This window comes from Notechis scutatus, chromosome 2 (genome assembly GCF_049901735.1).
Source record: "Notechis scutatus isolate UNSWTSFEM ecotype Mainland chromosome 2, rNotScu1.2, whole genome shotgun sequence".
NCBI classification, from domain to species: Eukaryota; Metazoa; Chordata; class Lepidosauria; order Squamata; family Elapidae; genus Notechis; species Notechis scutatus.
In genome coordinates, this window is record NC_142010.1 from 4,105,629 (window position 1) to 4,124,172 (window position 18,544).

Here is an 18,544-nt window from a genome sequence, read left to right on the forward strand (position 1 = left end):
GATCAAAATTCTTCTGCTTGGCAACGGACTCATTTATGACCTTTGCAGTGTCATGGGGTCATGTGATTAGCTTTTGTGACCTAACAAGCCAAGTCAATGGGGAAATGGGCATTGGTATAATTACCTGAGAACGCCCTTTCTATCTACGCTGCAAGAGAGTCCAGGAATGGGTTAAGCTCCTCCTTCTGATGTCATAGAGCTGAGTCTGCCACTATAAAAAGCCAGCCCTTGGCTGGCCCGCCCATCTTTTAGGCGAGGATACTTGACAGATATAACGTGTCTCTGGAAGATAAAATGGGCGTTGGTATAATTACCCGAGAACGCCCTTTCTATCTACGCTGCAAGAGGGTCCAGGAATGGTTTCAAAATTTGTCTGCTTGGCAACTGACTCATTTATGGCCTTTGCAGTGTCATGAGGTCATGTGATTAGCTTTTGTGACCTAACAAGCCAAGTCAATGGGGAAACCAGGTTCACTTAACAACTGTGTCACTAACTTAACCACTGCAATGACACACTTAACAGCTGGAAATAATTTGGGACAAACCTTAGCAATTAGTAACCTACATTCTGGGCTCAATTGTGGTCGTTAAGTCGAGGACTACCTGTATAAAAAGATTTAGTGTGTGTGGAAATGGATAAATTAACTATGGAATTAAAAGGGAAAACAGACACAGAATACAACGCAGTATGGGAAACATGGTTTATTTGGGTAGATAATAGATATAAAAATAGAAAATGTAAATAATGTATATAATAAATAAGAGGGTATGAAAGTATTATGCATTGTAAGTTTGGATAGGACACATAAATGTATATATAATGTCACAGCGCTGTTTATGTATAAATGGGAAAAATCAATAAAGCATTATTTTTTAAAAAAGAAAGACGATTTGGAAACAATTTGGCTTGTAGTAACGGGCATTTTCTCAGAATCAGGACAAATGTACACTAACCAATTCTATTGTGGGAAATTCTTTTGGGGTTCTTGGGAATTTCAAGATGAGGATTACACAGTTTGATATCTATGGAGCTTCTCAGTCATCCAGGTCATGGTTGTCCCAAATGTGCCTTTTCAAGAGGCAACTGGACTTTCTGGTTTTTCTTCAAAAACCTTTGGCTTCTCATCCTTCTCATTCTTTCAGCTCTGACTGGATCAGAATCAGAATAGAGCTGGAAGGGACCTTGGAGGTCTTCTAGTCCAGCCCCCTGCTCAAGCAGGAGACCCTATATCATTTCAGACAAATGACTGCCCAGTCTCTTCTTAAAAACCTCCAGTGATGAAGCACCCACAACTTCTGAAGGCAAAGCTGTTCCACTGGTTAATTCTCCTCACCGTTAGGAAAGTTTCTCCTCAATTCCAGGCTGCTTCTCTCCTTGGTTAGTTTCCATCCATTGTTTCTTGTCCTGCCTTCAGGTGCTTTGGAAAATAGTTCCATTCCCTGTTTTCGATGGTGGAGAAGGAGTGTAAATCCTTCCATTCCCCACTCTTCTGTCAGAGCTGAAGAAGCTGCTTGGAAGAGAAGAGAAACGTCTTCAAAGAAAAACCAGAAAGTCCAGTTGCCTCTTGAAAAAAAAAAAAGCATATTTGGGGGGACGATACAAGTTTGATCATCGGAAATTCAACGCTCAGTTGCAGATCGTCACGGGGTTAATATAAGGCCGGCGACTGTCATTTGGTTGTGGCTTAATTCTAGGCTACCGGATAAAATATCATCGCTGATGCGTAAAATGGGGGGTGCGTGGGACGACTACAGTACCCAGAATCCCGCGTGTAACTGTTTATGTGCGTGGGTTGGATTTTGGCCGGCCATCAAAACACCGGGAAGGAAGAGGACTACACGTCCCGGCAGTCAGATGGCTCTTTGGACGTTCCCGAGGCAGCCGATCTGGCGGCTGAGATTGCGCGGTCGGGCATGGAGGAGGCGCGGATCTCCGCGGCGGGGCTGACGGAGGAATCGCCCTGAAGAGAGTCGAAGCGGTGGGAAGCCCCTCCCGGTGCGGGGAAGGGGGGGAGCCGCCGTGGTGCTGTAGGCCGATGCAGGTGAGGGTCGGCGTCGGCGGGATCGAGGATCCCTTGCTAGAAGGCGGGCTGGGGGGCGCATCCCTTTGTCTGGGCTTTTCTGTGCGGTCCGAGCCCTCGGAGGGAGGCAGAAGACCGAAAGGGGAAGCGAGCGAGCGAGGGGCTCCGGAGATTTGGGGTGGGTGGGGTGGGTGAACCCCTTTGTTTTCCGCCATGGGGAGAACCCGGGGGGCGGGGCGGATCCGTGGGGATCCAAGCTAGGAGCTCTTTCGTTGCAAGGGGATCGTCCGGTCGTCCGACCCCGCGGGATTGGCGGCGTCCCTCCAGGCTGCAAAGTTGCTCTTTAGGGGAGGTTGACGGATTGACAAACCCGAAGGCCTGCCCGTTTTGAAGTGGGGGTAGGTGGGTGGGTGGGTGCTGAAGGGGGTCCCTGGGTTGGCGAGGAAGAATAAATGCAACCCGGGGCCATTTTCAAGGAAAGGAATTCTGTACGTTTGTGATTCTTGTTTCACTCAAGGGCACCGTGAGTGGAAGGAAGATCGTTATTAAATGTGGTGAACCGAGTTGCAAGGCAACTCAACTTTGGGAAGGGATAAAGGAAATCAAAGCCAAGGCCTTAAGTTTTGCACTTCTGAATACCCTGATCCAAAAGGGAAGCTTTTTTATTTGCATTAAACCGATGTCAAGCCGGTATGCATCTTTTGCATTGTCCTGGAACAAGCTACGGTTTAGCATAGGGAGCCAATTGTATTTTATTATTATTTTTTAAAATAATTTTTATTGAACTTTTTCCCATTTAAAAAAACAACACATAAAACAACAACACATATAAAAACAACATATTTACAGTCTCTGCAACAACATTTCCATTTAAGTCAGTATATATATATTTACATTATTCTTTTTATTACTGCAATCTAACCAATGGCACCATTTTCCCCATACCATATAGTGTTCCATGTCTTTTCTATCTTGCAATTCTAGTGTGAATTTGACCATTTCTGCGCAATCCATTATTTTCTTTATCTGTGGAAATACTATCCAGTTTCCAACTTTGTACATCAGTTATTCTTGCCGCTGTTAGTACATGTATTATGATATATTTAATTTCTTTCTTAAATACCCCTCTGATTATCCCTAAAAGAAACATTTCAGGCCTAAGTTCTATTTGGAGACCAGTAATTTCTTGCAACCATTTCCTTATTTTATTCCAATATTTTTTTACTTTGGGGCAGGACCACCACACGTGATAGAAGATACCTTGCTTATTTTTACATTTCCAACATTCTGGGTTTATGTTAGGGTATATTTTAGCCAGTGTTGCTGGTGCTAGATGCCAATGGTAAAACATTTTATAAAGGTTTTCTTTATAGGCAGCAGCCATTTTTAATTTATAGTTTTTGTTCCACAGTTTTTCCTCATTCCTCTTTGTATGCTATGTCTGAAATTTCTTGCCCAGGCTATCATTGTTCCTTTGACTACTTCTTCCCTATCAAATTTAAGTAGGTAATTATATATTTTAGTTATGAATTTTTCTTCTGGTCCTAGTAAATTTTTGTCAATTTGTTGTTCTTTATCTATCCCAAATTCCTCTTGGTCTTTTTTTTTGTATCTTGTCTGCAATTGTAGATAGGTCCACCAATCTATAATTATTCCCTCTTCTCTCAGTTCTTGGTTCATCTTCAATCTTCCTTGGTTATCTAGCAGTTGGTTTATCTAATAATTTTGGTCATATCTAATGTATTTGGATAAATCATTGCTTCCATTATAGAAAGCCAACCTGGTATTTTGATGTAGTGGTTTTTTGTTTTTTTTACCCCAGACCTGTAATCATGCATTCCTAATTAAATGCTTTTGGAAGTGTGAATGTGTCTTGTTCTTTTTTTCCTATAAAAAGGTGTGCCGTCCTATTTGTAAGTCTTGTCCTTCTAAAGTTAGTATTCTCTTGTTATTTAGGGATATCCACTCTTTAATCCATGCGAGTGCTGTTGCGTGATAATATAATTCCCAGTCAGGGAGTCCAAAGCCACCTCTACTTCTACTGTCCTGTAGTAATTTTAGCCTTATTCAGGGCGTCTTCCCTGCCCATACAAATTTGGTTATCACCTTATTCCATTCCCCCCCAAAAATTTTTTGTCTAATTTTATCGGAATCATCTGGAATAAATACAACTATCTTGGTTTTTTTTAATTGAAGCCATTTTTCCTACTAATGATAGTTGTAATTTTTCCCATGTTTCCAAATATTTCTTTGTCTGATTCATTAGTTTATTGTAATTATCTTCCTTTATTGATGAACATCTTGCTGACAGCCAGATTCCTATATATTTAATTTTGTTTGTAATTTGCAATTCTGTTTCCTTTTCTATTCTCTTTTCTGATTTTTCTGTAAGATTTTTAACTAATATTTTGGTTTTGTTCATTTTAAGGCCTGCCACTTCACCAAATTCTTCTATTTCTTTTACTAATATTGTCCCCACATCAATGGGATTCTCTATATATAAAGAATACCAGATCATCCATGAATGCTTGTGATTTGTACTCTTCTTTTTTTAATCTTGATTCCTGTATTTTATTTATTGTGCAGGTAGTCCACTGACTTTGCTTGTCATAAGATCGCAAAATATTATCACGTGACTCCCGGGATGTCATAAATATGAACCAGTTGTCGAGCATCTAAATATAGATCACATGGCGGTGGGGATGCTGCAGTGGTCATAAGTGTGTAAAACGGTCATAAGCCCCGCACTTTTTTCAGTGCCGTTGCAACTTTGAATGGTTTAATTTACCACTGGTTAATTATTCTCACTTTTAGGAAGTTTCTCCTTAATTCGAGGTTGCTTCTTTCCTTGGTTGGTTTCCCTCCATTGTTTTTTGTCTTGCCTTCTGGTGCTTTGGAAAATATGTTGATTCCCCTCTTCTTTGTGGCAGCCTCTCAAATACTAGAATACTGCTATCATGTTCTTTTCTCTGGACTAGCCAAACCCAAATCCTACAACCATTCTTCATATGTTTTTTTGTCTCCAGGCCTTTAATCATCTTAGTTCTTCTTCTTTGCTTTTTCCAGAGTCTTAACAACTTTTTCTGTAATGTGGTGACTAAAACTGGAAACAATATTCCAGGCGTGGCCTTACTAAGGCTTTATAAAGCAGTACTAATACTTCACGTGATTTTGATTCTATGCCTCTCTTTATACAAGCGAGGATTGCATTTTTGACTGCTAAAACACACTGTTGGCTCATATTTAAGTGATCGTCCACTAGGACTCCGAGGTTCCTCTACCGGGTACTGGCCCAGTTTGGAGAGACAAGGAGGCTGAATCCATTTTCTTTGTCCTTTCAGAGGTTGGTGTCATTTAAAGATGTGGCCGTATATTTCACCGAGAGCCAGGGGGCTCTACTGGATCCCACCCAGAGAGCCTTATACAGAGAAGTCATGGTGGAGAATTACGAAAATGTGGCCTCCTTAGGTACGAGTCTTCCTCCTTTCTTTCAGCTGAACGGATATTAAAGGGCTGTGATCAATCTCCACTTCTCCCTTGTATTTTCAGGACAGTGATTTTTAATTTGATTTTCTGTCAAGGGTTTCCTGTGCCGAAGCCAAATCTCATCTCTCGTCTGGAACGAGGAGAACCACCTTGGTTGTTAGATTCTCAAGGGTTGGATGCCAACAGCTCAGGTGAGAGATGAAAAAAATACCATCATCATCGTCACCCTCATTTAACGACCCCATAATCCCTTGCGGGGTGGAGTCTGGGCAACTGAATGGAGCTAGCAGAGCATTTAAGGGCTGGATGCCCTTCCTGTCACCAATGTGTAGCTTCGTTCAGCAAATATATTGTGCCTAGAGGGTGGAATATCTGCCTCTACCTAGGATCGAACTCACAGCCTCCTCAAGTGAATTACAGTAATGCAAAACCAGAACTGAAAATCGCATGCCAAACCCCACCCCAAGTCTGACTTTTCCCTCCCTCAGGTACCTCCCATTGCTGCCTCCCCAATGTCCAATCAAATTAAGAGATGTTTTTAGAACGGTCACTTCAAGTGTGGGTTGGTATACAGCTGAGTTCCATTCCCAGCCGGCTGACTTTGAAGCCGCGTACGGTCAACTTTTCGTTTCCCTTGAATCCTTCCCCCTCCAATCCACTCCCCCTAGAGTTCATGGCAGACTGGTACCAAGCGGTATCAAAATGCAAGGGTGAGGTGGCAGCCGACCCCTGGATTCTAGTCTGGTTCCTTAACCACTAGACCAGGGGTGGGCAACTATGGCCCTTTTATGAATTATGGACTTCAACTCCCAGAATTCCTGAGCAAGCATGCTTGCTCAGGAATTCTGGGAGTTGAAGTCCATAATTCATAAAAGGGCCATAGTTGCCCACCCCTGCACTAGACCAAACTGGCTCTCATACTGATACCATTACATCTTTTGTCTTTCAATCTGCAAATTTAATGAGTATCCCACATGGTAAGATTTTTCTACATGCTGCCCATGAATTATTCTGCAGGTTTCTTGAATTTGTTACAATCCATCTTTGTTTAAGATCCAGATATTATTTATTTGAGTACATGTTCCTTTTCTCTTTTTAAACCTTCTGTGCCCAGATTGTCTGATTTCTCTCTGACCTTGGTTTCAGCACAATTCTGTTTCTGTTATGTGTAATAGAGCCACCATCTCCATTTCCTTTTCTTTCTGACTTTATTCCAATAATAATTTTTGGAATATATTTAATAGGCTTATCCTGCCATTCTAGCTTAAGGGCTGTACTGTAGCATATTTATCATTGGAATTAACCTTAAACAATGTTTTTCACACACACACAAACACACACACATACACACAACTTCTATATTGTGTTGAAACAAGTTCTATTCTGAATGTTTACATTTTAAATCACATGTTTGTTGAAACTTACTCAGTTCACATGCAAATAAATATCTCATTTGTGATAGGATAGAGGAAGTACCTTCTGTTGATGGCTACTGGCTTTCTCCCCTTTTCTTATCATTTTTTAAAATTCTGTTAGTTATTTTTAACGAATAAGAATTTTATCCCTAATTTTCATCAAACATATTTAGAACATATTATGACGTTAAACATAAAATGAATTCAATGCCACAAATTTCTTTAGAATCACAAGCGATGCAATATAAAGAAATTGTGTAAAACACCGTAAGTTTTATAATAAACTCTGAATAAAGCACATATTTAGGTTATTCAGTTTTACAATAACCTTCAGTCTTTTCTGTTGGAATTAACTGTAATAGTGCCAATTAAGAATGAACACTAAACTATACTAGTCCAAACAAATCTAAAAATGAATATAAGAATTAAAGTGCAAAAAATCAGTGAAATTAGAAAAGGTCCAAAATAAAGTAAAACTAAGGACAGCCATAATAGAAGTAAAGTTTCTCTGTGAAGTTCAATTCATTTCATTAATATCTTCTAATTAAGTGATTATGTGCCACCAGGTCCATGTTGACTCTAAATCAGGTGGGCAAACTACGGCCCGGGGCCACATCCGGCCCGTTGGTCTGTCCAATGCGGCCCGCCCCCTGAAAAAAAAAAATCACTGCCATTGGTCTGTCCAACCGGCCCGCCCCTGAAAAATCGCTGGGTGTGGCGTATTGCCCTGTGCCGCGTGGCCCCAAAGCTGCAAAACAGTGCGGAGCGATCTAGGGTGTAGGAAAGAAAAGAAATTTTCAAAGGCCTCGGCTGGGAGTTCGAAAATCACCTTCGAGTCCGACCTCCCGAAGGTGAGTCCCCACCGATCCCCCTTTTTTTTCCGGGCTTCCAGGCTTAAACTTTGCAAAGGCAAAGCTTGCAGGCTGGAGCGCCTTCCCGCCGAGGAGCAGGAAGGGGTTCCACTCGGCGGGCGGGCGGGCTGCTTGAGCCACCTAAAGCTAGGCCGCTGCTGGTGGAGCCTTGCCCTGCCTTGGTGCCCCGCTTCCCAGCTCGGCGGTCCTGCTCGGGCGGCACTTTAAAAGCCTGCTCCCAGCACCCGAGCAACTTCCCAGCAACTTTTGGCTTCGTTTTAACTCGCGGGCGCCAGGCATGATATTCCGCTCTGAAAAAAATCGGGCCGGCCAAAAGAGACCCCTGCCGCGCGCCCGGGAGTGCCCGCTGCTTTCCTCGGGGCCGGGCGGCGGCGTGTTGCACGGAGGCTGGTCTGTGGCTGGCCCAGCTCCCTTTTCCTGCTGCTCAGCGGCCTCCGCCGCACCGCCCGGCTCCGCTCAGGTATCCGGCTGGGGCTGTCAGGAGTTGCTACCGCCGGTGCAGTTCCACGTGGCTCCAGTCCCACGTTGCCTCGGGAAGGAAAGGCGAAACCAGGAGCCGCTGCTGCCGTTGCAAGCGCCGCCGCGGCTCTTCCTTTTTGCCTTTCCCTTCCTGAGGGAACGCGGGACTGGAGCTGCGCGAGCCGCGCCAGCAACTCCTGACTGGGGCCTCGAGGGGAGGGGAAGGAGGAGAAGAAGGGGTGGGGGAAAGGAGGGGGCGATTCCCAAAAAATCGAATTCTGATTTTAATTGGAAGAATATCATGCCTGGGCGCCGCGCCTGGCCCCGAGCTGCACGGCGGAGGGGAAGCCCGGCGGGCAGGTGGGCAGGCGGGCAGGCGGGCTGCTTGGAGGAGGCGACCCAGCGGCGCTCCGGGCTTCCCCTCCGCCGTGCGGCTCAGGGCGAGCGCGAGCGCCCGCGAGTTAAAACGGCCGAAAGTTGCTGGGAAGTTGCTCAGTTTTCCGGGGCTTCCAGGGCTTTGCAAAGGCAAAGTTTGCAGGCTGGAGCGTCTTCCCGCCGAGGAGCGGGAAGGGTTCCATCCGGCGGGCGGGCGGGCTGCTTGGATCGGGCTGCTGTGCAGCTCGGCGGCGAGCGCGAGCACCCGCGAGTTAAAACGAAGCCGAAAGTTGCTGGGAAGTTGCTCGGATTTCCAGGGCTTCCAGGCTTAAACTTTGCTCGGCGGCACTTTAAAAGCCTGCTCCCAGCACCCGAGCAACTTCCCAGCAACTTTCGGCTTCCTTTAACTCGTGGTCGCTCGCGCCTGGCCCCGAGCCGCGCAGCGGAAGGGAAGCCCGGCGGGCGGGCGTGCAGGCTGCTTGGAGGAGGTTCTGGGCTTTCTCTCGCCAGGCGCGAGCACCCGCAAGTTAAAAGGAAGCCGAAAGTTGCTGGGAAGTTGCTCGGGTTTCCGTCGCTTCCAGGGCTTTGCAAAGGCAAAGTTTGCAGACTGGAGCGCCTTCCCGCCGAGGAGCGGGAAGGGTTCCGCCCGGTGGGTGGGCGGGCTGCTTAAACTTTGCTCGGGCGGCACTTTAAAAGCCTGCTCCCAGCACCCGAGCAACTTCAGCAACTTTTAACTCGCGGGCGTCGCGCCTCGCCCCGAGCTGCACAGCAGCCCGCTCCAAGCAGCCCGCCCGCCCGCCGGGCGGAACCCTTCCCGCTCCTCGGCGGGAAGACGCTCCTGCCTGCAAACTTTGCCTTTGCAAAGCCCTGGAAGCCCGGAAACCCGAGCAACTTCCCAGCAACTTTTGGCTTCCTTTTAACTCGCGGGCGCCGCGCCTGGCCCCAAGCCGTGCGGCGGAGGGAAGCCCGGCGGGCGGGCGGACTGCTTGAGGAGGCTCCGGGCTTCCCTCCGCCAGGCATGAGCGCCTGCGAGTTAAAAGCCGAAGCAGTTGCTGGGAAGTTGCTTGGGTTTCCGGGCTTCCAGGCTTAAACTTTGCAAAGGCAAAGTTTGCAGGCTGGAGCGTCTTCCCGCCGAGGAGCAAAGGTTCCGCCCGGCGGGCGGGTGGGCTGCTTAAACTTTGCTCGGGCGGCACTTTAAAAGCCTGCTCCCAGCACCCGTGCAACTTCCCAGCAACTTTCGGCTTCCTTTTAACTCGCGGGCACTCGCGCCTGGCCCCGAGCCGCGCGGCAGAGGGGAAGCCCGGCGGGCGGGCGAGCTGCTTGGAGGAGGTGACCCGGTGGTGCTCCGGCAGCAGCAACAGGCAGTTTCGCCCGGCTCCGCTCAGGTGTCTGGCTGGGGCTGTGAGGAGTTGCTACCGCCCGGCGCAGCTCCGTGCGGCTCCAGTCCCACGTTGCCTTGGGAAGGAAAAGGCAAAACCAGGAGCCGCTGAGCCTGAGCCTCCGGTGCCGCTGCTCCGTTTCAAAGCACCGCCGCGGCTCTTCCTTTTGCCTTTCCCTTCCCGAGGCAACGCGGGACTGAGCTGCGCGAGCCGCGCCGCGGTAGCAACTCCTGACTCAGGGGGCCTCCGAGGGAGGGGAAGGAGAGAAGGGGGAAGGGTGGGGGGCGATTCCCAAAAAATCTTGTGCTGACCCGGCCTGTCTGTCAAATTTTAAAAGTCAATGCGGCCCCCGAGCCAAAATGTTTGCCCACCCCTGCTCTAAATGACCACATAGATTCCCCCTCCACCTTCATGAAATGGCTTCAGATAATGATTCCTTATTTAGGAGCTCCCTCTTATGGTAACAAATATAATATCTTCATAGAATTTGACTGGACAAAATTAACTTGCCATGCTGGAAAAATGGAGTTAGACATAATTAATTAATATGTAAAAGCAGTAAAATGAGTAAATTAATATGTAGCAATTAATATGTAGCAGCAGTAAAATGAGCTCAAATGAAGCTAGCAGAATAATTCTATGCTCAATTACCCTCAATAGCAATAGGACTTAGACTTATATACCGCTTTATAGTGCTTTACAGCCCTCTCTAAGTGGTTTACAGAATCAGCCTATTGCCCCCAACAATCTCAAGCTAGGAACAATCAGGTGTAATTTGCATACTTAACGGTATTTAAAATCAGAAAAAAAGGAAAATATGGCTAATTGATGCAACCATTGCTAATCAATCACAATTTCTCACTTGGGTTTCTGGCATAAGCATAAGAAATTCAGTTTCTGTTCAAAATATCCACTGAGTTGTACAGACAGTTTTGTGCCACAAAAAGCCAAATTAAACAGCAAGGAAGGAAAATTGAACATTGTCAAATTATAGAGTCCATTAGCTCACTCTAGAGCAGGGATGGGCAAACTTTTTGGCTCGGGGGCCGCATTGACTTTTAAAATTTGACAGACGGGCCGGGTCAGCACAAGATTTTTTGGGAATCGCCCCCCCACCCTTCCCCCCCTCTTCTCCTCCTTCCCCTCCCCTCAGAGGCCCCCTGAGTCAGGAGTTGTTGCCTCGGGAAGGGAAAGGCAAAAAGGAAGAGCCGCGGCGGTGCTTTGCAACAGGAGCAGCGGCACCGGAGGCTCAGGCTCAGCAGCTCCTGGTTTTGACTTTTCCTTCCCAAGGCAACGCGGGACTGGAGCCGCACGGAGCTGCGGCGGCAGTAGCAACTCCTAACAGCCCCAGCCGGACACCTGAGCGGAGCCTGAGCGAAACTGCCTGTTGCTGCTGCCGGAGCACCGCCAGGTCACCTCCTCCAAGCAGCCCGCCCGCCCGCCGGGCTTCCCCTCTGCCGCGCGGCTTGGGGCCAGGCACGAGCGCCCGCGAGTTAAAAGGAAGCCGAAAGTTGCTGGGAAGTTGCTCGGGTGCTGGGAGCAGGCTTTTAAAGTGCCGCCCGAGCAAAGTTTAAGCAGCCCGCCCGCCCGCTGGGCGGAACCTTCCTGCTCCTCGGCGGAAGACGCTCCAGCCTGCAAACTTTGCCTTTGCAAAGTTTAAGCCTGAAGCCCGAAACCCAAGCAACTTCCCAGCAATTTTCGGCTTCCTTTTAACTTGCAGGCGCTCGTGCCTGGCAGAGGGGAAGCCCGGAGCCTCCTCCAAGCAGTCCGCCCGCCCGCCCGCTGGGCTTCCCTCTGCCGCGGCTTGGGGCCAGGCGCGAGCGCCCGCGAGTTAAAAGGAAGCCGAAAGTTGCTGGGAAGTTGCTCGGGTTCGGGCTTCCAGGGCTTTGCAAAGGCAAAGTTTGCAGGCGGGAGTGTCTTCCCGCTGAGGAGCGGGAAGGTTCCGCCCGGTGGGCGGGGCAGGCTGCTTGAGCGGGCTGCCGTGCGGCTCGAGGTGAGGTGCGAGCGCCCGCGAGTTAAAAGTTGCTGGGAAGTTGCTCGGGTGCTGGGAGCAGGCTTTTAAAGTGCCGCCCGAGCAAAGTTTAAGCAGCCCACCCCGCCCACCGGGAAGAACCCTTCCCGCTCCTCGGCGGGAAGACGCTCCAGCCTGCAAACTTTGCCTTTGCAAAGCCCTGGAAGCCCCGGAAAACCGAGCAACTTCCCAGCAACTTTCAGCTTCGCTTTAACTCGCGGGCGCCGCGCCGCCCCGAGCCGCACGGCGGAGGGAGCCCCGCCGCCGGGTCGCCTCCTCCAAGCAGCCCGCCTGTCCGCCTGCCCGCTGGGCTTTCCCTCCGCTGCGCGGCGAGCGCCCGCGAGTTAAAATGAAGCAGAAAGTTGCTGGGAAGTTGCTCAGGTGCTGGGAGCAGGCTTTTAAAGTGCTGCCCGAGCAGGACCGCCGAGCCCGGAAATGGGGCACCAAGGCAGGGCAAGGCTCCACCAGCAGCGGCCTAGCTTTAGGTGGCTCCAAGCAGCCCGCCCGCCCGCCGGGTGGAACCCTTCCCGCTCCTTGGCGGGAAGACGCTCCAGCCTGCAAGCTTTGCCTTTGCAAAGTTTAAGCCTGGAAGCCCCGGAAAAAAAAGGGGATCGGCGGGGACTCACCTTCGGAGAGGTCGCACTCGAAGGTGATTTCGAACTCCCAGCCGAGGCCTTTGAAAATTTCTTTTCTTTCCTACCCCTAGATCGCTCCGCACTGTTTTGCAGCTTTGGGGGCCACGCGGCACAGGGCCCAGCGATTTTTTTTCAGGGGCGGGCCGCATTGGACAGACCAATGGCAGCGATTTTTTTTCAGGGGCGGGCCGCATTGGACAGACCAACGGGCCGGATGTGGCCCCCGGGCCGTAGTTTGCCCACCCCTGCTCTAGAGTGTAAATCATAAATCTCAAACCAGTAAATTCCAAAGTTATGGGGGAAAAAAACATGAAATGTAGAAGCAGATTACAATACAGCTAAGAAAATATAATAACCTAGGAAAAAAGGTAATAAAAGCTTAAACGTTTTAGTTTGGTTGGCTCTTGTTAATCTGAAATCAGCTGAAATTTCTGAAGAGGCATAACTCCATTAAATTTTCTTGTTTCCAGACTGCTCTTAATCAATAAACATGTCCTTTAGCCTCTAATTCTTGACTCTTGCTTAAAAACACACAACTGATTATAGGCAATCTTAGACTTACCACACTAGGGACCAGAACATTCATAGTCATCATGTGACAATTATACAATTATTTTTGCCACAATTGTTAAGGAAACCACTGCAGACCATAAGTGAATCAACCAATTAACTATGCTATTAAACTTCTGGCCAAGGTTTATACGATATTGACAAGGCCTTCAGTGACAAGGCCTTTATGATTAAAGGCCTTCATGGATTGATTTATTTTTGAGATTTATAAAGCTACACAGATCAAACAATGAAGCTCTGGGTTGTGTAAAGTCTGGGAAAAAAACCCCAAACCCACTTTGTGTGTGTGTGTGTGTGTTTGTGTACACACACACACACACACACACATATATATATATATATATATGTTTTCTTATGTTTTCGCGGGTATTTATATGGGTATTTAGGTTTCTTTGGGTATTTTCCCACATTTTAATAATTGTGCTTTTAAAGTTATAGCGACGTTTCGGCAGAATCTCATCTGCCATCCTCAGACTTTAAAAGCACAACTATTAAAACATGGGAAAATATATATTAAAAAATGTTTATTACAAAATATCAGTATGAATTTGGCTATTGCTTTCCTATAGATAGATAAATAACTAAATGCTCATTCAGGAATTCTTAAAAATGTGTTGTCCCTTCGATTTTCAAGATTTGTTTCTCTCTCCCCAGGGGCATTGAGGAAAAAGAATTCCTGTCGTAAGTGTGGGAAATGCTTCGTTCAGAAATTGGATCTTGCTATGCACCGACTGGTTCACAAGGGAGAGAAACCTTTTAAATGCCTAGAATGTTCCAAATATTTTGTTCATCACTCAGAGCTCGTGAAACACCAGCGCGTCCACACAGGAGAGAGACCCTTTAAATGCTTCGAGTGTGGAAAGGGTTTTTCGCGGCAGTCCGTGCTTGCCAACCATCACCGGATCCACACAGGAGAAAAACCTTACGAGTGCATGGAGTGTGCAAAACGTTTTGCTCAGAGGTCACAACTCATCCGACACCAAAGGGTCCACACGGGGGAGAAACCTTATAAATGTCTGGAGTGCGGGAAGTGTTTTGCCCGTCATTCGGTTCTCATCAATCACCAGAGAGTCCACACCGGAGAAAAACCGTACAAATGCTTACAGTGTACCAAATGTTTTGCCCGTCAGTCTGTCCTGGTGAGCCATCAAAGAGTCCACACTGGAGAGAAGCCCTACATGTGTCAGGAGTGCGGCAAACGCTTTGCTCATCAGTCAAACCTTGTCAACCACCAGAGAATTCACACGGGGGAGAAACCTTACAAATGCTTGAACTGTGGGAAAGGTTTCGCCCAACAATCCGATCTCGTGAAACACAGGAGAATCCACACAGGGGAGAAGCCTTACAAATGCCCACAGTGTGGGAAGTCTTTCGCGATCCATTCAGAGGTTGTGACTCACCAGAGGGTCCACACAGGGGAGAAGCCCCACAAATGCCCGTGTGGGAAGTGTTTCGCTCAGCGTTCGGCTCTCGTGAGTCACCAACGCGTCCACACGGGAGAAAAACCGTACAAGTGCCTGGCGTGTAAGAGATGTTTCGCTCAGCTCTCCAATCTTGTGAAACACCAGCGGATCCACACAGGAGAGAAACCCTATGAATGCTTAGAGTGTGGGAAATGTTTTAGGCGGCGTTCCCATCTCAAGGTCCACCATGGAGTTCATTTGAGGAGTTAGGCCCAGTGATGACGACTTTAAACGGGACGACAGCTTTGAAGGCCAAGGAAATGTTATTCGGTATAGTTTGGCCAGTGGTGGGATTCAAATTTTTTTTACCACCAGTTCTATGGATGTGGCTTGGCGTGGTGTGGCTTGATGGGCGTGGCAGGGGAAGGATATTGCAAAATCCCCATTCCTTCCACATCCCACTAACCTGCTTTCCAGCTCCGTTCTCCTGTACAGGGCAACAAAAGAAGACCCAGCCGATCAGCTGGGACTTGGGAGACAGAGAATAGATGGGGGCGGGGCCAGTCAGAGGTGGTGTTTGACGGTTCTCCAAACTACTCAAAATTTCTCAAACTACTCAAAATTTCCGAAAATACGGGAAGTGACGAAACGGGCCTAGTTTTTGGCCTGCAGAAGCCTTCCTCAAGCCTCTGGGAGGCTGAAAAGGCCTCAAACCTCCAAACTACTCAAAATTTCCGCTACTGGTTCTCCAGAACTGGTCAGAACCTGCTGAATACCACCTCTGAGTTCGGCGGACTCAAATGGAATACATTCTGAATAATTTACATGTAGTTTTTTTTTTAAAAAAAAGGCTCTTGAAAATAACGCTTCGTTGATGCCGATGGAGGAAGACAGATATACTGATGACACAAGTAATGTTGAAGACAAATGCACAACTAAATCGACTGAGGACTGAGTTTTAATGTCAGTTGCACATGGAGCCCTAGTGGCTCAGTGGTTAAAGTGCAGTATCGTAGGCTATCACTGCCCACAGCCAGGAGTTCGATCCTGATGGGGCTCAAGGTTGACTCAGCTTTCCATCCTTTTGATGTCAGTAAAATGAGGAGTGAAATTGTTGGGGCCAATAATGCAAATAATGCTTACATTGTAAATCACCCAGAGAGTGCTATATCACAGAGTTCCCCAATCTTTCTGGGTTGATGGCCTGGAGGGAGGGAGGGGCAGGCGCCTTTACCCATGTATGCGCACAAGCGAACGGGGCTCTCACAGCGATGGTGGTACCTATGTGGCACTTGCAACGAAGCTAGCATGAGTGGGCAGATGTACATGTGTACAAATGCCCACAATGGCCAGACACTCACACAGCCCTGTGTCCAATAGGACACCGTCCGGTAGTGGGCTGCAGCCCACAGATTGGGGATTCCTGTATATCAGATTAAACTATGGCACATGTGCTACAGGTGGCATGCAGAGCCATTTGTGCCGGCATGTGAGCTGCAGGCAAACTTACCTCACTGTGCATGCGCGTGCCTCACAGATGATTTTCGGGCAGTTTGAGGCCTTTTTCAGCTTCCCAGAGGCTTGAGGAAGGCTTCTGCAGGCTTTACAGGCCAAAATCTAGGCCCGTTTCATCACTTCCTGTTTTTCCGAAAATACAGGAGGTGACAAAACGGGCCTAGTTTTTGGCCTGCAGAAGCCTTCCTCAAGCCTCTGGGAGGCTGAAAAGGCCTCAAACCGACCGAAAATCAGCTATGAGGCGCAGTGCAGGTAAGGGGGCGACGGGGGGTGGGTGGGGATTGCGCGTGCATGCGTAAGGGAGCGTGGGGGGGGGGCCACGCATTGCCTTCTGGGTGCTGGCACACAAGTGTGCAAGCCGTGCACCATTTTTGGCACAGGAGCCCAAAAAGGTTAGCCACCGCTGGACTAAATGCTACTGCTGGTACTATGTAGAGCAATTGGTTCAGTTGTTCATGTTGTATCTCCCACAACGTTTTGGGTTCATCAGTTTTCCCGTTGTTTATCTTTCATCAGAACAACCTCCCAAGTGTTTCCAAACAACAGCAACCTAGCCACAGAGACGAGTGTCAATACTTGGGTGGGCTCTATTGAAGTGGTGCTTTCGATGGCTTTTTTCCTGGTTGTCACTGCACCTTGTCAACGAAATTAAATACCATCTTCAGTGCACATCATGACAACAAAATAAACACAAACACACATCCCTCACATTCCATACAATTGAATTGAAAACCCCTGATATTGCATTAATATTGCACTATACAGTAGAATTCAACAGAGTTACTACCCTGGGATGGAAGCTGTTTTTCAGCCTAGTTGTCCTCGTTTTTATTGTCCTGTACCGTCTGCCAGATGGTAATAGTTAAAAAAAAAGGATGCCCAGGATGAGATGGATTTTTAAGAACGTTTTGCACTTTCTTAAGGCAGCGGAAGCTATAAAGCTCTTCCAAAGAGGGGAGAGGGCAACCAATGATCTTCTGGGCAATGGCGCCAACCCTCTGGAGCGCTGTCCTATCTGCCCCTGTGCAATTGGCAAACCATACACAGGGGCATTAAGTTAAGATATTCTCTATGGTGCATGGAGGAGGATGCCTTGTTGCTCTAATGATACTCATGATTGCTAGTCTAAAGTGGTATATAGGGGTAAAATATAATGCCGTATTCATCCTATAACTTTCCGATGTGATAAGACTGCAGTTCCCAGGATGCCCCAGTTAGCATGCCCCCAAATTTTTAAGTGTCATGCCTCCGCATAAATTTTGCGTATGTAATTATGTATTTTTATTGCTATTGTTGTTCTTTAATGTATCTTGGGCTCCACTTAGTGGCCAAACATGTCTCTTTATTGGGAGCCGGCCCTTTAAGGGTCATCTTCCCAGCATCCCTCACTCCCAAAAATGCATCCTTGGGGATGCTGGACTCCTTTTACTTTAGGATTTGGAAGAAGCAGAAGCACCAGGAAGAATCCAACTGGGGCACATGTTCATCTGAGGACAAAAATCCACATCATATGCCCATGGCATTGCTGTTTCATCGTCCTGTTCCTTTAATAAAGCATCCAGACCAAGAGTTCTTCAAATTTGGCAAGTTTAAGACTTGTGGACTTCTACTCCCAGAATTCCTGAGCTAACATGACTGGAGGAGGAATTCTGGGAGTGGAAGTCCACAAATTTTAAAGCTTTCAAGTTTGAAGAGCTCTGCTTTAGAACAGTGTTTTTCAAACTTGGCAATTGGAAGACTTGAATTCTGAAAATACCTGGTGCAAGTTTTAAGAATTGGTACTGTGTAATTAAATATTAAATTGTGGGACAAGAAGGAGGGATGAATTATCTGTAAAAACTTTTGCCAGATTTCTCTGACTTGAAATTGAAATTGTCCTGGTTTGAGAAGTTTGTGATGTCTACAAAAATTCTTTTTTTTTTTTGAATTAGTAATTTATAAAGCAGTTATTGTCATCAATTAAATATATAAAACAACCCTCTGCCCAGTTTCATCTTCCTTCCTTTTAGCAGGTTGCTGCTTTTAATTTAGCCTTTTTATGCTATAAGTTTAGTTGCACAGAAATCATCAAAGATACCACAGCCACTACACCACAACCACTGAATATACCATTTATTTATACATAGTAAGCTCCAGTGCTTTAGTTAGACATGGTGCTGTAATATAAAAAAAATGGCTAGTCCGATTCAGAATTATGAAAATGTGCCTTCAGTTTATGCATGGAAGGCAACTGATTGTACATTTTGGCAAAACTAAGTAACACGGGGAAGTGGGGGAGTTTCGTTGCATTGTATGTCCCAAAGGTGCTTTTTCAAGAGACAACTGGACTTCCTTGTTTTTTCCTTGAAGACATTTCACTTTTCAGCAAATAAGCTGCTTCAGTTCTTGGATGAGAAGTGAAGT

General features: G+C 47.2%; 1 protein-coding gene across 2 annotated transcripts; it reads left to right on the forward strand.

Annotated features, from left to right (window-relative positions):
- Positions 1 to 1,785: 1,785 nt before the first annotated feature.
- On the forward strand, positions 1,786 to 15,034 carry LOC113430957 (uncharacterized). 2 transcript variants are annotated; one of them, XM_087953249.1, is made up of 4 exons: positions 1,786 to 2,042; positions 5,363 to 5,489; positions 5,603 to 5,698; positions 13,878 to 15,034. In XM_087953249.1, exons 1-4 carry the CDS (start codon positions 2,037 to 2,039, stop codon positions 14,894 to 14,896), a joined length of 1,248 nt encoding a protein of 415 aa, XP_087809375.1. In that variant the 5' UTR covers positions 1,786 to 2,036; the 3' UTR covers positions 14,897 to 15,034. The 2 variants fall into 2 exon arrangements, with proteins under 2 accessions (XP_087809375.1, XP_087809376.1); XM_087953250.1 differs by lacking the exon at positions 1,786 to 2,042 and having other exon boundaries at positions 5,380 to 5,489; positions 5,571 to 5,698.
- The last annotated feature ends 3,510 nt before the right edge of the window (positions 15,035 to 18,544 follow it).